Below are 19,128 nucleotides of genomic sequence, written 5' to 3'. Positions count from 1 at the left end.
TGTTTAGGTCCTTATCAACATTAAGGGCCATTTTTAAATGCTTTAAGTCATGTCCTTCTACCCCAATAAAATCGTCTGTAATTGAGAAATTTCCCCTAGCAGGTTCTGAAGACTATGAAGAGTTTGATAATGATCCCTTCTAATTTGTACCTGATTCTTTGTAAGTCTATCTTGTAACCTAAATAATTAATAGAATGCACTCTGTGTATCTTTTCTGGGGCAATCTGTAACCCCTACCGAGGCAGAACTTCCTTCACCATTTCAAACATACGTTCCAAAGTCTCCTTATTAGAATCTGATAAAAGAATATCATCCATGTAATGATAAACAAGAGATTGTGAAGATTTCTTACGTATTATTTCCAAAGGATACTGTACAAAGTGCTGACACAAAGTAGCACAATTTTGCATTCCGTGTGGCAAAACCCTCCACTGATATCTCCTAACTGGCTGTGAATTATTAAGAGTTGGTACAGTAAATACAAATTTTTCTCTATCATTTTCCTGTAACGGTATTGTGAAAAAACAGTCTTTCAGATCTATGACTATGATCGGCCATCCTTTAGGTATCAAGGAAGGCAACGGCATTCCAGGCTATAGAGAGCCCATTGATTGAATAACCTTATTTATGGCTCTCAGGTCTGTCAGCATTCTCCACTTACCTGACTTGTTTTTGATAACAAATAAAGGAGAATTCCAAGGGCTGGTAGATTCCTCTATGTGTCCAGCCTCTAACTGTTCCTGTACTAACTTTTCTAAAGCCTCTAGCTTCTCAGAGGTCATAGACCATTGTCCTACCCAAACAGGTTCATCTATAAGCCACTTCAATGGCAGGGTCTTTGGCTCCTCTGAAGGTCTATCATTTGTACCTAGTTTCTGTACAGCCTGGATGATTGGTTGTGGAGATTGCTCAGGCATGCTCTGAATGGAGATGCCCAGGTGGAAATGGTGAGGCCTGGAATCTGGCAGAAGTTTTACTTCCCAACCCACCTGCCCTGTATCTACCCTGAAAAAGGAGCACTTGCCATGAGATCTGACAACTCCGTTTCTGTCCTTTGGGACACTTTTTCCTCTGTTAGTTTGTTTCCTTATCTGTTGTGAAAACAGTCTGTCACATTCAACAAGGCTATTTTCAACCCATAGCATGCAATGTCAGTTTTGAAACTGCAAGGAAAATAATAAACTTTCCTTCTCAGGCCTTGGCATGTCCCTTTCCATTCTGTCCTGTGTTGTACACAGTCACTACAAGGAAGAAACCACACTTACTTCTCAGGAACCAGTTAGAACTAATTGTAGTATCAAAGTACTGGTGGGAGGACAAGGGAAACAGAGAACTGGGAAATCAAGAGAGAAAACAAATAAATGATGGGAAGAACAAATGGAAATAGTTTATCAGTTATCTCAAATTCTCATGGTCCAGCCCAGCCAACTGCCAATCACAAATGTTAGTGTGCTAGAAATGTATAATATAATAGAGTTTTGTATGGCATGTTTGGATTCTGGGTTCAATTCCCAGCAACATCAATGTATTCAATGTATAGAAACATTTACTTGTGGCTTTACTGAAATGGAGTATAGAAATTATTTTCCCAAACTCAGGGTACTCTGATTAAACAGTAGAATATGGACTCGAGTGGCTCCTGGCAACAGAGGGCAGCAAAGGAAAGGCAAGTAGAGGGTCCTGCAGAGAGAGCTTACCCTCAGAACTCCAGGAACTATCAAATGGTTTTTCACATCAATGTGGGGCAGCTATGAGAGACCAGAGAGAAGGCTGCTAGAAGAGGAACTGAGTTTTCCCTGAGCCTGAGGTGACAGGATCAAGGGCAGCTTCAGGTAAAGAAGGCTTTCCATGGTGAACTTCCAATGTATGAAAGCAGCAACCAAGAGGAGTAGAGAGCATGGTCTCCTCTCATCCAGGCATTGCTAGACACTAATGTATTCTGAAAAGTACTCTTGAGTGCTCCTTCAAAAATACGCCTGATGTCACCTGGAGTCCCAGCAGAACACATTCATTAAAATCACAAGATGTTCAAGAATGCTAGTGGTGAACAAAGCAGCTGTACCAATGTAACAAAATTTAGCTAATAAAACCATAGACATACGCTGAGCTGCTACCATGCTCATTGTTATTGACACTGAGCTAGTAAAAGAAAAAAGAAAGCAGGGCATGGTGGCACATGCCGTCAATCCCAGTACTTGGGAAGTAGAGACATACAAGATCTCTGTGAGTTCCATGACAGGCTGATCTACATGATGTGTTCCAGGACAACCAGGACTGAAACATTGTCTCAAAACAAACAAACAAACAAAATTGAAAAAGAAATAGAAGAAAGAAAAAGAAATAAAATAAAATAAAGACACCAACATGCATTAGGAGTTTTCACAGCATAAAACACTTTCTGGGACTACATTCCACAACTGTTATTAAAGGTAAAATAAGATGGGATAGCCATTGTTTAGATGCAGACCAGTGCCACAGAAGCTGAAGATGAATAAACATCTTCAAATGTTTGGGGAAATTGCTAGAAATTTCAGGGCACCGATGATCCTTCAAGAAGAGGCCCAGAAGTTCTACAAGGTGAGTGATACAGTTCTCAGAAGGGATACCAGGTCCCTCTCACCTGAGACCATCATAAAACATTTGCTTATTGGTCCAGGGTTTGAATAAGATTGGAAATTTTTTCTCCCTCTATGTTGGTTCTATTTTGTTCAAATAGAAGGCAACAGAATGGTTTTTCTTCTTCCTGTGACTGCATCTCTGCATGATCCTTGTGATGGGACAAGAACCCCTGACGTGGTGACAGAGTCACACTAAAGTCTGCACCCAGTAAGCATTGTTGGACAGAGACATTAGCAGTTTACCATGGGAGAGAAAAAAAGAATTCTCAGAAATAAAAGAACACAAAAGCAATTAGGAAATAGAGGGCAGTTGCACTAATATTGAAACTAATCCAAGTCTAGGGATCTAGAATACGAGGCTCCCATACACTAAGCCCTGGGTTCCATCCCCAGCACTTCATATATTAGGCATGATTACGCACAACTGTGACCCCAGCACTCAGGAGGTGCAGACAAGAGGATCAGAAGTACAAGGTCATCCTCATAGCAAGTTAAAGGTCGTCCTAGGTGACATGAGATCCTGTCTTTAAAAACATTATGGCAAGCTCCAGGGGAAGAAAGCACATATACGCAAGTTCTAGTAATGCCCCTAAATAGTACACAAGGTTCCTGTGATAGTGGTTTTGGTTGTCAACTTGACTGATTTGATGGATTCCTAAAGCATTTGGTAATGTAAACCATGGAAACATATCTGTGAGGGTTTCCTGAGTTGTGCATGCAGATCCTTGGAGGGGGAACCCACCCAGAAGGCAGGTGGAGCCATACAGCAGCCTGGGGTGAACTAAAGGGTGGGAGGACAAGCGCATAGGAGGACAGACTTAACTCTGCTGGGTGAGGAGCAGGTGTTTGTGCAATTTTTTTCTGATGCCAATGACCATAGAAGACCATCAGGCAGCAGAGTCTCCACCTATGAACATGGACTTGTGTCAACAACTCCCTGGATGCTTTCAGGTCTTCTCCTAGGATTCAGGTTGGGTAATTAATTGGTCCCATATCTTTTGACTTCCAACTTCTTGGCCTGAGAAGCAACTGATTTTCTAGATCTCTAAAGTGTGGAGCCAATGGGGGACAAATAGTCTCTGACTGTAAACGCCAATGTACGCGTTTATTAAATCGCCTGCTGTGTGTGTGATATTGATTCTGTCCCCTAGGAAACCTCACCTCATATTTTTCTGTATAGGGAGAACAAAAGCAGAATGTGCCTCCCTTTTAGATTCCATTAAAAGAATCTCTGACCCTCAAAGACAGTGAAATCAGCATTTACAGACTGTCGACACAAGAGAACCAAAGTCCTGAACAAAACACATGAATGAGAATGAGTGTTTCAATAAAGTAGAAGGTAAAAAGAGGCCAGCCTGGTCTCCAGAGAGAGTGCCAGGATAGGCTCCAAAGATACACAGAGAAACCCTGTCTCCAAAAGCCAAAAAAATAAAAAATAAAAAAATAAAAAAAGTTGAGGAAACAGCTTTGATCAGTGACTGGCTGGTTCAGTATCTGGTTAGGGCCCACTTCCTGGTTTACACATAGCTGTCTCCTCCCTGTTTCCCTACTTAGCAGAACAGGTGGGGTTGTATCTCTGCATTCTTTCTTGTTAGGTCACTGATCTCACCTATCCAGTGTCCTTCAGATTAGGAAAGGAGTCAACCACCTCTATCTAATCACCTCCAAATATCCTCCAAAGACAAACAACAGAAACCAAACTGAAACTGATTTCAGCAAAAGAGAGGAAGCTGTTGGCTTTTAAATTATAGGGAATTTAAAGGGTGAGTCTGCCTTCCTGATTGGCTGGATTGCCTTGAATAGCAGATGTCCATGGGCTCTGTTCTCAAATTTGGCTGTGCTGTCCTTTATACTAGCATTTTCTTTTTTATTTTAATTAGATTATTTTACATGTTAATTCCAGGTCCCTCTCTCTCCCCTCTGCCCCTGCCCACCCCACACAACTAACACCCTACATATCCCATAACCTTTCTGCTCCCCACAGAAGTTGAGGCCTTCTGTAGGGGGTCTTCAAAGTCTGTCATATCCTTTGGGATAGGGACTAGGACAACCCCCTTGTGTCTAGGCTCAGGGAGTATCCCTCCATGTGGGATGGGCACCCAAAGACCATTCCTATGCTAGGGATAAGTAATGATTCACTACAAGGGGCCCCATAGATTCCCAAGACTCCTCACTGACAATCATACTCATGGGGGTCTGGATCTGTCCCATGCTGGCTTTCCAGTGATCAATCTGGGGACTAACAGCTCTCCCTTGTTCAGGTCAGCTGTTTCTGTGGGTTTCACCAGCCTGGTATGGACCTCTATGCTCATCAGTCCTCCTCCTCTGCAACTGGATTTCAGTTCAGTTCAAGTTTAGCTGTGGGTGTCTGCTTCTACTGCCACTAGCTGCTGGATGAAGGCTATACAACGGCATATGAATTAGTCATCAATCTCATTATCAGGAGAGGGCATTTAAAGTAGCCTCTCCTCTGTTGCTTAGATTGTTAGCTGGTGTCATCTTTGTAGATCTCCAGACATTTTCCTAGTGCCTGATTTCTCTTTAAACGTATAATGCCATTTATCTTGCTCTCATTTGTTCTTCCCCCAACTCAAACTCCCTGCCCCATCATGCCTTCCTCATCCCCTTTTCTCCCCTTCTCATTCTCCTAGTTCCCTCTCCCCTCCCCCCATGCTCCCAATTTGCTCAGGAGATCTTGTCCCTTTCCCCTTTTCCAGGGGACCATGTATGTCTCTCCTAGGGTCCTCCTTGTTTACTAACTTCTCTGGCAGTGTGGATTGTAGGCTGGTAATCCTTTACTCTATGTCTAAAATCCACATATGAGTGAGTACACACCATGTTTGTCGTTTTGTGTCTGGGTTACCTCGCTCAGAATGGTTTCTTCGAGTTCCATCCATTTTCCTGCAAATTTCAAGATTCCATTGAAACCCCCCCCCCCAGTAATACTCCATTGTGTAAATGCACTACATTTTCTCTATCCATTTTTCAGTTGAGGGGCATCTAGGTTGTTTCCAGGTTCTGGCTATTACAAATAATGCTGCTATGAACATCGTTGAACAGATGTCTTTGTTGTATGAATGTGCTTCTTTTGGGTACATGCCTAAGAGTAGAATTGCTGGATCTTGTGGTAGACTTATTCCTATTTTCCCGAGGAATTGCCATACTGATTTCCAAAGTGGCTGTACAAGTTGGCACTCCTAGCAAAAGTGGAGGAGTGTTCTCCTTTCTCCACCTCCTCTCCAGTATAAACTGTCATTTGTGTTTTTGATTTTAGCCATTCTGACAGGTATCAGATGATATCTCAGAGTTGTTTGATTTGCATTTCCCTGATGGCTAAGGATGTTGAACACTTTCTTATGTGTCTTTCAGCCATTTTAGATTCCTCTATTGAGAATTGTCTATTTAGTTCTGTACCCCACTTTTTAATTGGATTATTTCGTGTTTTGTAGACTAGCTTCTTGAGTTACTTGTAAATTTTGGAGGTCAGCCCTCTGTCGGATGTGGAGTTAGTGAATATCTTTTCCCTATCCGTGGGCTGTCATTTTGTCCTGTTGACTGTTGCCTTTGCCTTACAGAAGCTTCTCAGTTTCAGGTGGTCCCATTTATTAATTGTTGATCTCAGTGCCTGTGCTCCTGGTGTAATGTTCACGAAGCGGTCTCCTGTACCAATTTGTTCAAGGGTATTTCCTACATTTTCTTCTATTAAGTTCAGTGTGGCTGTATTTCTGTTGAGATCTTTGATCCATTTGGACTTAACTTTTGTACATGGCAATAGATGTGGATCTATCTGCAGTCTTCTACATGCCAGCATCCAATTATGCCAGCACAATTTGTTGAAGATGATTTCTTTATTCCATTGTATAGCTTTAGCTTCTTTGTCAAAAACCAGGTGTTTGTAGGTGTGCGGGTTAATATCAGGGTTTTCAACTCGATTCCATTGGTCTAACTGTATTTTTGTGCCAATACCAAGCTATTTTCAGGACTATAGCTCTATAATAGAGCTTGAAATCTGGGATGGTGAGGCCTCTGGAAGTTCTTTTATTGTATGGGGTTGTTTGGCTATCCTGAGTCTTTTGTTTTTCCATTTAAGTTGAGAGTTGTTTTTTTCAAGGTCTGTGAAGAATTGTGCTGGGATTTTGATGGGGATTGCATTGAATCTGTAGATTGCTTTTGGCACTCCTACCTATCCAAGAACATGGGAGATCCTTCCATTTTCTGGTATCTTCTTTAACTTCTTTCTTTAAAGACTCAAAATTCTTATGATACAGGTCTTTCACTTTTTGGTTAGCATTACCCCAAAGTATTTTATGTTGTTTGTGGCAATTGTAAAGGGTAATGTTTCTCTGATTTCTTTCTCCACAAATGTAACATATGTATACAGTAGAGTACAGATTTTTTTCTAGTTAATTTTTATCCTGCCACTTTGCTGAAGGTGTTTATCAGCTGTAGGAGTTCCCTGGTAGAGTTTTTTGGGTCACTTATGTAGACTATCATATCATCTGCAAACAGTGAAAGCTTGACTTCTTCCTTTCCAATTTATATCCAATTGATCTCCTTTTGTTGTCTTATTGCTCTAGCTAGAACTTCAAGGACAATATTGAAGAGATATGGAGAGAGTGGACAGCCTTGTCTTATTCCTGATTTTAGAGGAGTTGCCTTGAGTTTCTCTCCATTTAGTTTGATGTTGGCTGTTGGCTTGCTGTATATTGCTTTTATTATGTTGAGGTATGTTCCTGTTATTCCTGATTTCTCCAGGACCTTAATCATGAAAGGGTGTTGGATTTTGCCAAAGGCTTTTTCAGCATCTAGTGAGATGAACATGTGGTTTTTCTTCTTCAGTTGGTGTATATGGTGGATTACATTGATGGATTTTTGAATGTTGTACCAACCCTGCATCCCACGGATGAAGCCTACTTGATCATGGTGGATGATTTTTCCGATATGTCTTGGATTCGGTTTGTCAGTATTTTTTGAATATTTTTGCATCTATGTTCATGAGGGATATTGGTCTGTAGTTCTCTTTCTTAGTTGTGTCTATGTGTGGCTTGGGTCCCAAGGTAATTGTTGCCTGATAAAAAGAGTTTGGTAATGAACCGTCTTCTTCTATTGTGTGCAAAAATTTGAGGAGTACTGGTATTAGCTCTTCTCTGAATTTCTGGTAGAATTCTTCAGTGAAGCCATCTGGCCCTGGGCTTTTTTTTTGTTGGGAGACTTTTCATGACTGCTTCTATTTTCTTAGAGTTTATAGATCTGTTTTATCTCTTCTTGATTCAAATTTGGTAAGTTATATCTGTCCAGAAAATTGTCCATTTCCTTTAAATTATCCAATTTTGTGGAGTACAGGTTTTCAATGTATGATCTGAAGATTCTCTGGATTTCCCCAGTGTCCATTGTTATGTCCCCCTTTTCATTTCTGATTTTGTTAATTTTCATGTTCTCTCTCTTCCTTTTGGTTAGTTTGGATAAAGGATTGTCTATCTTGTTGATTTTCTCAAAGAACCAACTCTTTGTTAAATTGATTCTTTGAATTGTTTTCTTTGTTTCAACTTTATTGATTTCTGTCCTCAGTTTGATTATTTACTGGAGTCTACTCCTCCGGGGTGAATTTGCTTCCATTTGTTCTAGAGCTTTCAGCTGTGATGTCAACTCTCTGGTGTGACTATTCTCTAGTTTCTTCATGTGAGCACTTAGGGCTCTGAACTTTCCGCTTAGTACTGCTTTCAAAGTGCCCCATAAGTTTGGGTATGTTGTGTCTTCATTTTCATTGAATTCTAGGAAGTCTTTAATTTCTTTTTTTATTTCTTCCTTGACCCAGGAATGGTGCAATTGCGTGTTATTCAATTTCCGTGAGTTAGTAGGTTTTCTGCAATTTGTGTTGTTTTTGAATTCTAACTTTAAATCATGGTGGTCTGATAAGACACAGGGGTTATTCCAATTTTTTGTACCTGTTGAGGTTTGCTATGTTGCCAAGTATGTGGTTGATTTTAGAGAAGGTTCCATGTGATCCTGAAAAGAAGTGTGTTTGGATGGAATGTTCTATAAATGTCTGTTAATCCCAATTGGGTCATAACTTCTGTTAGTTCCTTTATCTCTTTGTTAAGTTTTTGTCTGGTGTTCCTGTCGAAAGGTGAGAGTTGGGTGTTGAAGTCTCCCACTATAACTGTGTGAGGTCTCATTTGTGATTTGAGATTTAATTATGGTTTCTTTTATGAACATTGTTGCCTTTGTATTTTGGGCATAGTTGTTTAGAATTGAGACTACTTCCTGATGGATTTTTTCCTGTGATGAATATGAAATGACCTTCTTCATCTCTTTGGATTGATTTTAGTTTGAAGTCTAATTTGTTAGATACTAGGATAACTAGCCCAGCTTGGTTTTTGGGTCCCTTTGATAGGAATATTTTATGCCAACCCTTTACTCTGAGGTTATGTCTGTCTTTAATTTGAGGTGTGTTTCTTGTATTCAGCAGAAGGATGGATTCTGTGTTTGTATCCACTTTGTTAGTCTGTGTCTTTTTATAGGCAAGTTAAGACCTTCAATATTGAGGGAAATTAAGGACTATTAAGTGCTTATTCTTGTTTGTTTTTGATTTGTTGTTGGTAGTGGTATTGTGTGTAGATTTACCCTGCTTTTTCTTTTGGGTTTTGGTAAAGTGGGATTATTTATTGCCTATGTTTTTGTGAGTGTAGTTAATTTACTTAGGCAGATGTTTTCCTTCCAGTACTTTCTGTAGGGCTGGATCAGTGGTTGCACATTGTTTAAATATGGTTTTGTCATGGAATATCGTGTTTTCTCCATTTATACTGATTGAAAGTTTTGCCGCGTATAATAGTCTGGGCTGTCATCCATGTTCTCTTAGAGTTGGTAGAATATCTATCCAGGTCCTTCTGGCTTTCAGAGTTTCCATGGAGAAATCTGGTGTAATTATGATAGGTTTTCCTTTATATGTTACTTGGCCTTCTCCTTTGCTGCTCTTAATATTCTTTATTATGTGATGAGGGGACTTTCTTTTATGGTCCACTTTTTTTGGTGTTCTGTAGGCTTCTTGTACTTTCATCAGCATGTCTTTCTTTAGGTTCGGAAAGTTTCCTTCTACGATTTTGTTGAATATGTTTTTTGCACCTTTGAGTTGGGTTTCTTCACCTTCTTGTATATATATTATCCTTAAGTTTGGTTTTTTTACGGTGTTCCATATTTCCTGGATATTTTGTGTTAAGGATTTGTTGGACTTAAGATTTTCTTTGCTTGATGAATTTATTTCCTCTAGTTTATCTTCAGTGTCCGAGATTCCGTCTTCTATCTCTTGTATTCTGTTGGTTATGCTTGCACCTGTGGTTCCTGATTGTTTACTCAACTTTTCCACTTCCAGCATTCCCTCAGTTTGTGTTTTCTTTATTGTCTCTAATTCAGTTTTCAGGTCCTGAACTGTTTCCTTCAGCTGTTTAATTGTATTTCCGTGGCTTTCCTTGATTTCTTGCATCTTTTGGTTTGTCTTTTCTTCCATTTCTCTGAAGGATTTTCTCATTTCCTCTCTTAGGGTCTTTCTGTCATCTGCATGAAGTTGTTTTTAAGGTTGCTCTCTTCTGCTTCTTCTGTGTTGGGATGTTCAGGTCTTGCTCTAGACTCTTGTGGTGTCATATTGGTTTTCCTGTTGTTGGATGTGTTCTTATAATGTTGACTTTCCATCTCTTCTTCCAGAGGGTGCAGGTGGTGTCTCTTCCTTTCCCCATGTGTATGGGTCTAAGGTTCTCTTCAGGTGGGTGCAATTGGCTCATATAGTATGTTGAGTCTTTAGGTGGGTGCAGGCTGGTTCTAGGCACTGGCTCTTTCGGTGGTTGGGAGCTGGAAAAGCTCAGAGATGTCAGCAGACTCTGGGTGCTTGGTCTTCAGGGGCCAAGTTGACCTGCCTGCAGACCCCAGGACAGGAGTTCCCAGAGTGGGCAGGAGAAAGTTGGGCCCAAGGCAGGGGATGAAGCAGATCACCTCTGCCCTACCTTGGGGCGGGAGTAGCCCAGCAATCTCAGCAGACTCAGGGTTGCTTGGTCCTCAGGGGCTGATTCAATCTGCCTGCAGACCCCAGGACCTATACTAGCATTTCTAAGTTACTGTTCTCCAGCCATTAGTAAAAACAGCTGCCAGGCTTGTCACCACCTTTTTGGCTATGGCAGAAGGAAAGCTTTCCAACCTCTCTAAGGGTTGCTTTCATTGCTCATGTGATATAAATCAGGTGTTTCTCCTCACCTGTAACTCTGGGTCAGGACAGCATTCTGGACTCATCCTTGACATGAGATCAGCCTCCCAGAATTGACATCATCCTAAGGACAGTCACTTGGCTGTTTCAGTTTGGATTCATGTCACAAAAATATGCAAGAATAATCTAAATAGAAGGAAGAGGCATAGTCCAATGTCCAAAAAGTTTCTATATTAAAATTGCCCAGATTGATAATGATAATTATGGTATCCTGAAACCTGGAGGCTTTTATGTGAACTTAGAAGTTTTATTTTAGCAGCTTAATTTGAGTGATGATATAATTTAAAAAGTCATGGGCAATTCACTCTTAAAAGGCCTTTTACTTTGTTTAGTGTTAAATCAAGGTTCAATTCACATGGAGTAACTTTATCTTTTTTATCATGTTCAACCAACACCAGGGTAAATTTTCACACAACTTAAAGGTTTCCATTAATAAGTTCTATTGATTTTTATCACTGACCTATCTATAAAAGTACAAGGGTTTTCTTGCCTCAATAGCAGCTGGACAGTGAAAATCTTTCCCTAGCAAACCTTCTCATCTCATTATAGTTCATGTTCAACAAAAATAATCTTACTTTGTTGACCGCGTCCCTCTTATGCCCAATTTGAAATGCCTTACATTTCTGCACTTGCCATTATCAGGGTTCTGTTCAGGTTCCTTATGCCCTGTTGCAGCAAATGTGGGATAGAAAAATAAGCCTATGTCTCATTCTAACTGTGGTGAAAAGGGTTAAGGAGCTTCTGGGGGTTAGAAAGACATTTCATAACCAAGAACACCATCATGCCTTGGTATTCCATTCTTGGTGACTGTTGACCTTGTGCATTCCGGTTTCTTGACCCATTCTGCAACCTCTTACATGTGTATAGGGTTTCTATCTTTATTTGCCTCACATCCACAAGTGATCAAAACTTTGGAATTTTTAAAGTAAGTTTCTTTTTAAAATCTTAACTCCAGATATGACCCAGCTGACACTTTCATTTATATATTTATATAGGTTGACTATATCAAAGGAAAATTGTGGTATAATGAAAGATGTTTTGCAAACAGAGAAAATTTTGAAGGTAAATTTTGAGACATGTTAGCAGATTTTTATCACTATTGGTTAAATATATAGATTCAATTAAATGCATTAAGTTCAAAATTGAATAAAATGTGAAAATTACTATTATATATGAATTAATGAGCTAAAACTGAGAAAGCCAGGCTCAGTAGTGATATACACTTGGTATTCCTTTAACACTCAGCAGGCAAAAACAGGAACACTGCTGGCTTGAGGCTACCCTGGACCACATACTTAACAGTTTTTCTAAAGATGAATGGGAATGTCACTCCTGCCTAAATGCAAGAGAATTGTGTCCAAAGACACATTAGTAGATGGTACAGAACTGGCATTATTATTATTATTATTATTATTATTATTATTATTATTATTGGTTTTTCGAGACAGGGTTTCTCTGTGTAGCTTTGGAGCCTATCCTGGCACTCTCTCTGGAGACCAGGCTGGCCTCAAACTCACAGAGATCTGCCTGCCTCTGCCTCCCGAGTGCTGGGATTAAAGGCGTGCGCCACCAACGCCCGGCTCAGAACTGGCATTGTTTTATGTAGGCAGCTTTATTAACACTAACACTTCCTAAGTCAATGTTATTCATATTTTCTTCACTTGTGTACTTTACAGTTGATTATGTGACTATCACTTTTGACAGAAACAGGACCCTAAGTGAGGTATGACATAGAAAACTTTGTTAAGCATGATTTCAAGAATTGTTAATCTGATGTAGTTGTCCCAACCTTAGGGACAGCAACCTAGGGCAAGGTATCCAGGGAGGGGAATGGGGACAAGAGACTAGAGAGAATGACCACAAGACAGGATTCTGATCACGTGACGAATTTTATTTTTTCCAGGCTAGCTTATATAGTCAGTAGTATGGGATAAACAGGAGGGGGAGAAGAGGCCAAGAGCTAGGTGTTAGTTCAAGCAGGATATCAGAAAACTATCGAAGGAGGATGTTGGCAGGGTGAAAAGTTCATGGGTGGTGGGTAGAGGGAGAGTTACCTAGGTAAGTGGTGGGAGACGGGAGGGTTGCTTAGGTAAGTGGGCCTGTGGTTGGAACAAAGGATTGACGTTTGGGTCATGTTGTTCCTACTGGGTGCTCATGCTTCTAGAAGCCATTTTTAATCAAAAGACTGTTCTATAACCATGTGGCTTGCCAAGTTAGGCCTAAAGGTTCATGCCAAGCTGTATGGCTCCCAATGCTCTGAAATATGGTACTTAAACACACAGAAAACTTAATGAAGTCCAGTAGTGTCTCTTTGTAGACTTAACAGCAGATACCTACTTTTGTTAAATCCAGTGATTTAATCCATACCAGAGAAGAAAGTTTCTTTGAATTCTCTTCTGAAATAGAATACACTCAGAAGAAAGGAATAGATATCAAAGAATTAAATCTATAATTGTGTGGTTGCACACAGTTGTAATTCTTTTAACCAGTAGGTGAAGGCAGAATAATCAAATTCAATATGAACTTAGATTATATATTCTAGGCCAGCATAGGTTAACATAATGAAAATGAAAGACCCCTACAGGGTGAGACCCCCGGGGCAACCCCAGTCACCAGGCAGAGGGGAGAACTTGATGCAAACAGCAAGAGTCTTTATTATTCAGCAACAGACAGGCCAGGGCCATTCTGACAGGAGTAAGATGGTATCTCAGAGTTGTTTTGATTTGCATTTCCCTGATGGCTAAGGATTTTGAACACTTTTTTATGTGTCTTTCAGCCATTTTAGAGTCTTCTATTGAGAATTGTCTATTTAGTTCTATACCCCACTTTTTAATTGGATTGTTTGGTGTTTTGGAGGCTAGCTTCTTGAGTTCTTTGTATATTTTGGAGATTAGCCCTCTGTCAGATGTGGGGTGGTGAATATCTTTTCCCAGTCTGTGGGCTGCTGTTTTGTCTTGATGACTGTGTCCTTTGCCTTATAGAAGCTTCTCAGTTTCAGGAGGTCCCATTTAACAATTGTTGATCTCAGTGTCTGTGCTCCTGGTGTAATGTTCAGGAAGTGGTCTCCTGTACCAATTAATTCAAGGGTATTTCCCACTTTGTCTTCAAATAGGGTTAGTGTGGCTGGGTTTATGTTGAGGTCTTTGATCCATTTTGACTTAAGTTTTGTGCATGGCGATAGGCTTGGGTCTATCTGTAGTCTTCTACATGTCCGAATCCAGTTATGCCAGCACCATTTGTTGAAGATGTAAAGAGAAGCTTTTAAAAAGGGCAGACCATAAGGTTGGAGACCATAAACTACAGAGTTTCCATGGTTACTTAAGGTCATACAAAGTACAGAGTTAGTTAGTGACTATACAATTTAAGGGAGATACATTTGACTGAGATAGGACAGGGGCATGGGGTTGAGGGGGGGAGGGGGGTTACAGGGTCTGTCAATTATCCCCTGGGCTGGAAAATCTTTATAACCAGCAGGACACCTTTACAACCAGCAATTACCAAAGGAATGCTAACAGGAGTGATAGATAGTCACCTCTGCTTCTCTGGGAGCAGGGCTCAGGTGCCAGCCATGGCATTCCCATCCATTAGAAGTCCCTCCTCTTTTTTTTCTTCTTTTTAGAGCCCAAGTTTTTTTAACTTTTATTAATTTTTTGATCATTCAAAAACATGTATTAAGTTCCTATCTATCTATCTATCTATCTATCTATCTATCTATCTATCTATCTATCTGTCTTTCCATAGATGTAGATGTGTGTGTGTGTGTGTGTGTGTGTGTGTATAGGGATGCATGCATGTGTGTGTGTGAGAGAGAGGCAGAGAGTGAGAGCGAGAGAGAGAGAGAGACAGAGAGAGAGAGAGACAGAGAGAGAGAGAGAGAGAGAGAGAGAGACAGAGAGAGAGATTTATATGTGACCTGTCAGAACAGCCAAATGATCCTTTGGCTTATTTTCATACAGTAACTAGTATGGTTTGTGTTTCAGAAACCATATTAACCTCTCCTCTTTTTGTAGGCCAGTGCTTGTTTTTATAGTAAAGAACCATTTCTTCAGTGGTTGCCTTGCTTATCTTCTATTTCTAAAAGTGAAAATCTTCTTCCACATGTGATAACATTTCTTATTGACCAAGAAAGTCAAACTGGAATTTATCTTTTCCATCATCGGGTAAGTCTTATAGCTCAGAGGTGTTTGCTATATTACCAAGAACTGGAAATTGATCTTAGAGGACATCATTTCCAATTTATCATGATTCCAAGCACAGAACCTTATGAAATTATTTATGTTCCATAGACTAGTTTGGAACTGAAATTTTAAAAAATTGTTTGTCATTCCAAGATAAGATAAATGTTTTCAATATGAATCTAAAGTTACTTGAAAGGGTTAGTTTAGTTGAACAATACACAAAAAGGAACCCCTTATCACAGATATAGATGTTTATTGTTGTATAGGTCTTTAACAGTGGCTATTAATTAGAATTATTCTCAGAGTCATTAGAAAATTTAGGAGTTGTTTAAGTAGCTGTTCAACACTCAGTCCTAAGGGGACATATCTGTCACCGTTCCAAATCCCATGTAACATTAAATGAGCTTCTTTTTCAGCTGAACTTTTTTTTTTTAAGACAGGGTCTCACTAGGTAGCACTGGGTATCGAGCTCACAGTGATATGCCTGCTTCTGACTATGAGTGCTAGGATTAAAGGCATGTGCTAAACTAGCTGCCTATGCTGAATACACTTTAGATCAAACTGATGTGTTCCTGGAAAAAATCAGTTACTGTTTTGAGAGATAGGTTTCAGGATAACAACAGGAGTGGAGAAGGTGGTGGTGTTGGTCCATTAAGGTATCTCTCTCAGAGACATAAGATTCCCCTGGAAAAGGGATTTAGGATAGACCTTATTTGCTGCTTCTTCTGAGTATTTGTAGGGTGTCAGAATCTTGTTCCTTTCAAGACCATGGCACAATAGAATTGGGATTTTTGTGATTTACCCATGTGTAGCATGGAAGACATAAGCATGGAGAATGGGGTCTATTTGTTTATTTTAGTAATGACTCATAAACCTCCCAATACCATTTATTATACGACTTTGAACATTTTTTTCATTTCATATACTACATCTCAGCACATATGAAACAGACAGGTAGACATAGTAGAGTAGAGTTACCAGTGATTGCTAATCTTTCCAGTTCTTTGCAGTGTTAATGGGTATTCCCCTGTCTTAATTAACTGAAATAATGAGAACTCCTAGAAATTATAACATGAACAAAGAAAAATAGAATAAATCTCATGACTTCCTTGTGTTTTATCTAGATGTCCAAAAAGACCTTTGTCTCTGTGTCAGTGTTCAAGAATGACAAACCAAACGAAGCTCAACCAAAATTTCCAAATTTCCTATTTCCTTCCTCATTCTCAAATCCAGTTGGAATGGTGTTCCATCCCCGAAGCCACTTTCTATATGTTTATGGAAATCAGGTATGCTGCCAGAATTTATTCTTATCGAATAAGAGTAAGGAGGCTACCTTGTGTAGACTGAGTGGTTATGCCCATAAAGAACAGGAGTAACCTGCTGATCCAGAGGGTTGAGGTAAAAGGGAAGACAACACACACTTATCAACTGTTCATTGGTGCTAAGTTCTAAAATGAGCATGGGGCACCATGGTTCTGAATATTGCCAGGTGTAATCCATTTCTTTACAGCGAACAACATAGATTTTGTTATTAATCCCTCAAAAAGTATGATGTTCTCCATTCTTGGGCCTCTAGACAGACAATTCTATCATGAACATCCTGAAGGCCTTGTAAAGCTTACAAAACACCTCTGGTCATGAGCCAAGTGAAAAGTAAGGCACACAAAATATAACACACGGAGAAATTCAGTACCAAGAAAGCACTGTGGTGACTTCCAGGCAATGCATTCAGTTCACTTTCACAGTGAGATTTCTCCCCTAGAAATGTGAAGCTTAGTCAAGACAGAGAACAGTTTATCTGTGAGGTTCTGAGATGCACGTGACAGGTTACAGTTTTATTTCAAAGATAGGAGTTCCTCAATCACTAACTTCAAAGTATGATTTCTATTTGGATAGAAAGTGGCTAAAGACTCCAGAGATTGGCAGTTTGATCTAGAATTTCTGTTCACTTGCTGACTATCACAGAACATCTATGGCTTATGAATACCTCCCTCTAGCAATCACACATATGGAAAGACAATCAGTGCCAATCTAAACTCGCTGAAAACCATCAGGGGAGCAAAGCACAGTGGCTCTGCCTGCAATCCCAACCATCTGGGGGCTTAGGGAATTGGATTGCTGTCAGTCCAAGGCCAGTTTTGGCTCTAGTGTGATCTGTCTCAAAGTAAAACAACTTGGGCAACTCACAAGGCCTAACAAAAGATGTTCAGGTTGATGTTTAGCACCTTACCTCATTGTTAATTCATTCAGTCTTTCTCACCTTGAATAACACATACTTTGTTTCTGCTGAGTCTGTGCAAATGTAGTGTATGCATGCATAAAAACCATCTGTTATTTAACAGGGCTTATGATTTCTTGGCTTAGAGTCTCTACTGTGTAGAGAATTGGAGATGTATAAAGGTGACATCCTGGTATTAGGGCTTCTTCAGATGCCCTTATTTTAGTTCCTATACTAACAGTTCAGAATCTCTGATTTCTCTTCTGGCCATTGACTTCTTTTTCCCCACACCTCCTGCTGTGTCTAGATTGCTTCACACATTCTTTAGGCAAATATCTCACGTTTCTGAGCTTGCTTTCTTCTCAATCTCTGGCCCATGAACTTTTCTCTCTTATTACCCTGATTCTAAGACATCAGTTTTCTCTCACCATTTTGCCAATGTGAATGCTTTATAGTTTTGTGTGATAGAATTCTTAGGCGATGGACAGAAAACTGATTTTGGAAGAGTTTACTGTACCTGTCAGATTTGACGGCTAGAAAGCATGTAAATCAGGAAGATTGCCAATAGACTCTATGATTCAAAGTTTTGTATGTGTATTTTGACTATGGGCAATAACAGTTGGAATTGAAGTGAAAAGGCTTAAGATGGTGTTCAACAAAACTAGTCTAAGAAATGAGCAGAATATCATTCCTCATAGTGGGCTGAGGAATTAAGAGACCAAACAATCAGGGCAATTTTTGTGGAAACAAATATACAATGGTTAATAATGACGAGATTTTAAGAGTGCTGGCAGAAAGAAAGGTGCTGTTAACAAAGCTCCGGAGAGGATGGTGCTTATATTGGGAATCAAAGATCTTGGTGTGTTACTAGTCACTTGGGCTTGTCCTTGCATTTTGTCTTTCTTTGAGACAGTTTCTTACATTCTACTCCAGGCCAGCCTGGACTTCACTACATAGCCCAAGCTAGTCTTGAACTTGCCTGTCTCAGGCTCCCAAGTGCTAGAGTTATAGAATTGTACCTCTATTCCCAGCTTAGAGAAATGAAAGACACCATGTAGACTCCAAAACATTTAAAGAATACAAGAAAAAGGGTGCACAATGGAGGGGAGTATTAAAAATAACAATAATGAAAGAATTTGTACAAAGTATTTCCAAAAGGAAAACCCAAGAGCTCAAAAGAGAGATGACACAAAGAGGGATTTCACTGAAGTGAAAATAGAAGCAAACATGAAGAGATTGTACAGTTCCTATGTGTCAGAAAAGTACATGTCAGAAATGCTGTATGTAGCCACTGGGAAGATGACTCAGCTGGTTTCACTTGCCCCGAGAGTAGGAGGACCTAAGTTCAAACCCCAATAGCAGTGTAAAAGGCTGAGCTTGACTGTACATATCTATAACAACTGCATTCAGGCGTAGAAACAGACAGATCCAGCGAGCTCACTGGACAGCCAATGTGTCCAAAGCAATAAACTATCTGTTCAATAAAAGTCTCTGTCTCAATAAAGTAGAGCGCACAATAGAGGAATTCACTCAATGTCATCCTGTAGTCTTCCCATGAATGTAACACACACACACACACACACACACACACACACACACACACACACACACACACACACCAGAGAGAGAGGAGGGAGGGAGGGAGGGAGGGAGGGAGAGAGAATGAGAATACAATATCACTCAGCCACTTAGGTGACCTAGTTACTTCTGGGAATAGAAAACTTTGGAAGGGTAAATCAAGTGTGTATGTGGAAAGTAGTCAGTGTGTGCCTGAGTTCATGATGGACATTGAGATGTGAAGAAAATAGTACTGCATGCTTTTGCTTTGTAGGAAGATCAGGCTAATAGGTAATTTGGAAAATT

At 39.9% G+C, this 19,128-nt stretch overlaps 1 protein-coding gene across 1 annotated transcript in view; it reads left to right on the top strand.

The window, feature by feature from the left end:
* LOC100751495 (cation channel sperm-associated protein subunit beta-like) overlaps positions 1-19,128 on the top strand; it is a 131,031-nt gene that overhangs the window by 62,419 nt on the left and 49,484 nt on the right. The window contains 6 exon segments of the mRNA XM_027419549.1: positions 1,239-1,302; positions 2,526-2,577; positions 11,865-11,931; positions 12,546-12,592; positions 14,880-15,029; positions 16,172-16,333. Coding sequence (XP_027275350.1) covers positions 1,239-1,302; positions 2,526-2,577; positions 11,865-11,931; positions 12,546-12,592; positions 14,880-15,029; positions 16,172-16,333 — 542 coding nt within the window.

The sequence above is a fragment of the Cricetulus griseus genome, chromosome 5 (genome assembly GCF_003668045.3).
Source record: "Cricetulus griseus strain 17A/GY chromosome 5, alternate assembly CriGri-PICRH-1.0, whole genome shotgun sequence".
In the NCBI taxonomy this organism is placed as follows: Eukaryota; Metazoa; Chordata; class Mammalia; order Rodentia; family Cricetidae; genus Cricetulus; species Cricetulus griseus.
The sequence above is the reverse complement of the archived record's forward strand: the minus strand, read 5'-3'. Positions and strand labels throughout refer to the sequence as shown.